The sequence below is a fragment of the Condylura cristata genome, unplaced genomic scaffold, assembly GCF_000260355.1.
Source record: "Condylura cristata isolate star-nosed mole 26May11 unplaced genomic scaffold, ConCri1.0 scaffold00010, whole genome shotgun sequence".
NCBI classification, from domain to species: domain Eukaryota; kingdom Metazoa; phylum Chordata; class Mammalia; order Eulipotyphla; family Talpidae; genus Condylura; species Condylura cristata.
In genome coordinates this window covers 43,510,811-43,516,144 of record NW_004567111.1, presented here as the reverse complement: position 1 = coordinate 43,516,144, position 5,334 = coordinate 43,510,811, and the positions used below count along the sequence as shown (strand labels likewise).

The following is a 5,334-nucleotide window of genomic DNA, read 5'->3' as shown; positions in this document are numbered from 1 at the left end:
GTGGCGGGCTTTCAGGCCTTGCTTTGGGCCAATCCCTTTTGTGTTGACTTTTGCCCATGAGGGGATGGGTCACTTCAGGTGTTTGATTTAGAAATGATATTCTTTGTGTTCCGTATTGTATATTTACTGTATTAAAGTCCCTTTTCATTAAAGTTTTATATGTTTTGTCTTGTGGTGGATGGCAGAACCCACTTAGAGCAGGCAGGTTTTTGGGGCTTCAGGGGTGCCCCTCTCTCCCCCTGTCCTCTTAACAGAATTGGGATGCCTTGTAACAGAATCAATGATCTACCTCTGGGAGACACTCGGAGGACTAACCAGTGTAGCCTTATATCTTCTGGGACTGCAGGGCTTTCGTATCACTGTGGCTCTATGGGTACAGCCATCCTTAAAGGAACAATCCCTAGTGCTCTCTATAGGGTCACGCTAAGCACTGACCCACGAGACAGCAGCAAAAACCTTTGCTATGGGCTTGAGACTCGGAACCCAGGAGAACTTGAAGTCTGTGTAGCTAAAGTTTATAATTAAACCTAGAGACTGTTGTGGCTGTGTTTTCTGCAATGGGGAGAGAACTGGTCTCCAGAAGAGAGAACAAAGAACACCACAGGAACAAGAGTCAGAGGAAAATCTTTGAAGTTCAGGTCCTTATAAGCGAAGTGTTTTTTAAAAACACCAAAACCACCCCAGGTTTATTGAAAAAGATCAGATTTGTGGTTACCAAAGTTGGGGGAATTGGATGAAGGTAGTCAAAAGATAAAAATTGCCAGTTATAAGATAAATAAAGATAAGAACTGCAATGCGATGTACAATGTGACAGATAATCCTGCTAAGAGGTGTGTTTTGAAAGTTGCCAAAAGAGTGAAACCTAAACATTCTCACCACAAGTAAAAACTTTTCTTTGAGGTATGTTAGCAAAATGTATTGTGGTGATCATTTTATAATGTATGTAAGTCTATTCATGAAGCTGTACACCTTACATATATATGGAGATATAGAGACAATTATAGCTCATTAAAACAGAAAAAAGTTTCCAGTCATAGATTTTTCCCATGGTTCTAAGAGCCAATAAATTTCCATTTTGCCTACGTTCATTCATCTTGATTTCTTCATGGTAACCAGGAGTCCTCTCTGGTGGAGAAGTGCCAGCAGGAGGTGCCAGGGTCTGGGTTCCCTGCTGGTTGGGGTAAAAGTCTCAGAGGACAACACTTCTCCAAAGAGGAAATGCAGATGGCTAACAAGCATATAAAAAAATGTTCAACATCACTTGTAATAAGAGAGATGCAAATTAAAACCACAATGAGATAAAACCTCACACCAGTGAGAATGGCACATCTAAAAATAACTAGCAACAACAAATAATGATGAGGATGTAGAGAAAAGTGAACTCTGCTGCACTGCTGGTGGGAATGCAAACTAGTACAACCACTATGGAAAACTGTTTGGAAGTTCCTCAAACTGCCAAAAATGGAGCTTCCATATGACCCAGCAATCCCACTCCTAGGTATCTACCCAAAAGACAAAAAACAAACAAACAAACAAAAAATTGATTCAAAAAGACACCTGCACACCCGTGTTTATTGCAGCTTTATTTACAATAGGAAAGACATGGAATCAACCAAATGCCCAAAAGTAGATGACTGGATTAAAAAGATGTGCTACATATGCACAACAGAATATTACTCATCAATCAAAAAAGATAAAATCATGCCTTTTGCAGCAACATGGAAGGAGTTGGAAGGGATCATGCTCAATGAAATAAGCCAGAAAGAAAAAGAAAAATACCAGATGGTTTCACTCATAGCAGGAATATAAAGAACCAGGGGAGAAAATAATAATAATAATGAACAGCTATATACCAGAGTCATTTACGGAGATAGTGTGGGGAATGGGGTCAAACACAGTGTGTGGGGGGGGGAAGTGCACTGGACTATGGTGATGGCACACGGTGATTTGGTGATAGGAAGCCCACAGGATTACAACTGAGATGGAAAAAGTGAAAATAAACTATTATATACAAAAAAAAACAACACCTCAGGGACAATCAGGCGACTTAATCAGAATGCAGAGCAGCACCTGCTTGGAGGGAGTTTTGGGGCCTGTGAGGGCTGTCTGGCCTGTTGGGGACATGGGGAGGGAGGGCTCTAGGCAGCACCCAGTGGGGCCAGCACTCTTGCTTGGTGAGGTGGTCTGTCAAGAGGAAATGAGGTCTCTGAGGCTCTGAAGTGTGGGATGGGGAAAATCTGAGTAGTAAGAGGGATGCCAGGAGTAGAGTGATCCCTAACATTTGAGGGGTCTGATCCAGGAGTGAAAATGGACACTCAGTCTTTAAATGTTGATTATTAATTAACAAAGGGCTAAATACAGTATTTGATATATGGTAAGTTCTCTGTCCTAACCTTGGCCACTTCATAGGTACCAGAAAACCAGTTTGGATGTAGAGTTTAGTCCTTATCATTACAAGGTGAATGTGGTGATGTGGAGGAGAGGCCAGCTCCTCTCCTAGCACTCAGTTTGGCTTCCTTCCCCCAATGCACCATGAGGGGTCTTACTAGTCACAAGCGTAGGCCTTCCCAGTCAGCACATCCAATATCTCCACACTCCAGCAAACACATAGCATTAGCCAGCATACTGGGCTGAGGTGCTGTGTGGTTCCTCCTTGGGTAGATGGATCTGGGAGGACCCTGCATGGGCTCAGCTCTGGTTGGGAACTTGGGGCTACCTGGGCAGGGGAAGGACTTTCAAGGAGAATCTGCAGCATGGTCTAGAAGGTACAGCCTTTGGGTGGACACTTGTTGGTTCTGCAGTTCCTTTGCCCCATGGGGAGGAGTGTAGTCAGAACAACACCCCACTTACTACGGAATTGGAGGGGTGCTGGCCATGAGTTGACAAAAGAGTGGGTGGGCAGCTCATGGAAACTGCTGGAACGGGGTTATCAAGAGACTTCTAAGTTTGGGAGTCACAGGCTGTCTACTTCAAGGTCGTCATTACAAGATGATGGTTTTGAACTAGAGATGTATATAGCCTGGTGACTGCAGTCAAACTAACATTTGAACTTTGATTTTTGTTGTTGTTATATCAGCTTGGGAAAATATATCCACTTACTCATTTGTAAAGTGGGGGTGTGTCCTGCCTAAACTGTCAATATCTATGAAGGGATTAGCATGGTTGACACTAACAGGCAGCTGCAGTTATGCTGAGCTGGCTGCCCTAGGAGCCTGCTTGGAAAAGAGAAGGTGGCTGGCCTTTAGATTCTATTCTCTGAACTTACTTCCTTCTACTCTGAAAATCAGCACTGTTGGAGGCAGGTGTGTGGGCTTTGAATTTCCATGTGCTGTTTATTTAAATACTCACCATGGGTAAGTCACTTAAGTTCCATACCCTTGGTTTCCTTGCTGGCAAAATGGGATAATAACAGCATCTATCTGTTACAGGGCAGGGAGGGAGGATACCCCTGGACCCCCAAACCTGCCTGCTCTAAATAGGTTCTGCCACCCACTGCATCAAGACAAGACAGCCTGGTGGTCCCTAGGAAAGGGGAAGTTCCAGGTTCCCTGCCCCACCCAGAAGGAGGGTGGAGCTGAGCAGAGAAAAGGAGAAAAAGAGAAGTGAGGAATCTGAAGAGGAAGGAAGCAGGATGGAGGGCCAGAAGTAGACCTGAGGAAGCCACATGGAACAAAGGGAGACACGTGAAGAAACCATGCTTATTTCTTGGCCCTGGAATGGTTAAAAGAGATGTGTGTGAGAGACCCATGGGGAGGTTGACTGTGGCAGTGTTTATATTGATTTAGATTTTGCTCTTTTCCTCCCACACTTGTCTGGCCATTTCTGACCCTTTTCTGAGTCCCTGCTGGAAGGTGCTTGAATAGGCTTTCAGGCCATGCTTTGGGCCAATCCCTTTTGGGTGGTTTTGCCCACGAGGGGATGGGTAACCTCAGGTGTTTGATTTAGACATTATATTCTTTGTCTTCGGTGTTGTATACTCACTTTATTGAAGTCCCTTTTCATTAAAGTCTTATATGTTTTGCTTAGATGTGGCAGATGGCAGAACCCACTTAGAGCAGGAAGGTTTGGGAACTCAGTGCCACCCCTCTCTCCCTGCCCTGTAACACAATGAATATACAATATGGAAAAGACAAAGAGTATAATTTTAGATCAAATACCTGAAGTTACCCATCCCTTTGTGGACAAAAGTCCACCCAAAAGGGATTGGTCCAAAGCAAGGCCTGAGAGCCTGCCACAAGACTAAAGCACCTTCTGGCCGGGACCCATAGAAAAGGGTCAGAAATGGCCAGAAAAGTCTGGGAGGAAAAGAGCAAAATCTAAATCAATATAAACACTGCCATAGTCAACCTCCCCATGGATCTTTCACCCACATCTGTTTCACCCAGTCTAGGACCAGAAGCAAGCAAAGTTTCTTCACATGTCTGCTCCATGTGGCTTCCTCAGGCCTCCTGGCCCTCCATCCTGCTTCCTTCTTCAGATTCCTTCTCTTCTTTTCTCTGCTCAGCTCCACTTCTGGGTGGGGCAGGGAACCTGGAACTTCCCCTTTTCCTGGGGACCACCCTGTTACATATCCATGGAGTTTTTAGGAATGAATGAGCTAACAGGTCTAAGCTACCAACCCAGGCTTGCCTTGTACAAAGGAAACTTTCAAAAAATCATGAGCTATTCCCCCCCCCCCCCACAGTTCCCCTCTGTCCTGCCAGCCTCAGCCCACCTGAGGACAGGTGCAGTCAGTGATAGGTTTGTTTTGGGGAAGCTGCTTTTGCTTCAAGAGCCACTCGCTGCAGCTCACCAGTTCCCTGTGCTCTTCATTCAATGAAGCCTTGGCTTCCAAGGAATAAAACCCATGAATCCGATTTGTTTGCTTAAATCCCAGCTCTAATTGCTTTGGAAGTAGCCCACGGAGCTGAAATCATTCCCTGCTTTGTTCTGCTTTGCCCCTGTTGGGCAAAGCTTAATCTCTGTCAGACCTCTTGATTAACTGGGGAAGAAGAATTTGCCAAGAAGAGAAAAATAGCAGCCTGGTCTCTCTAGAAATCAAACAAGGGAACTGCTATATGATCAGTGCTCCCTCTGGGGAGTTTCACTTCCTTCTTTTTCCTGTGTAAGAAAATTTAAATTAAACAAATCCGAGCCAATAATAGACAAATCCGGTTTCTCCCCAAGAGCAGACACGCAGGCGACCTCGTGGCAGCGGAGGGTCTGGTAAACGCTGGGCCACCCCGGCTCTGGTGTTCTCCGTGAAGCCTTGTCCTGCTCCAATAGCAGCCTAGCAGAGAAGAACCAAATTAGTGTGAGGATTTCCAGGGACCTGGTGATTCCCTCCTGCCTCCT

At 45.1% G+C, this 5,334-nt stretch overlaps 1 protein-coding gene and 1 pseudogene across 1 annotated transcript in view; one reads left to right on the top strand and one right to left on the bottom strand.

The window, feature by feature from the left end:
- LOC101625849 overlaps nucleotides 1-525 on the top strand; it is a 7,558-nt pseudogene extending 7,033 nt beyond the window's left edge.
- A 4,536-nt stretch (nucleotides 526-5,061) lies between these two features.
- Nucleotides 5,062-5,334, bottom strand: part of LOC101625621 (WD repeat-containing protein 49-like) — a 44,606-nt gene continuing 44,333 nt past the window's right edge. The window contains exon 18 of the mRNA XM_012723166.1: nucleotides 5,062-5,269. Within this exon, the coding sequence (XP_012578620.1) occupies nucleotides 5,062-5,269 (208 nt within the window). The remainder of the gene's footprint in view (nucleotides 5,270-5,334) is intronic.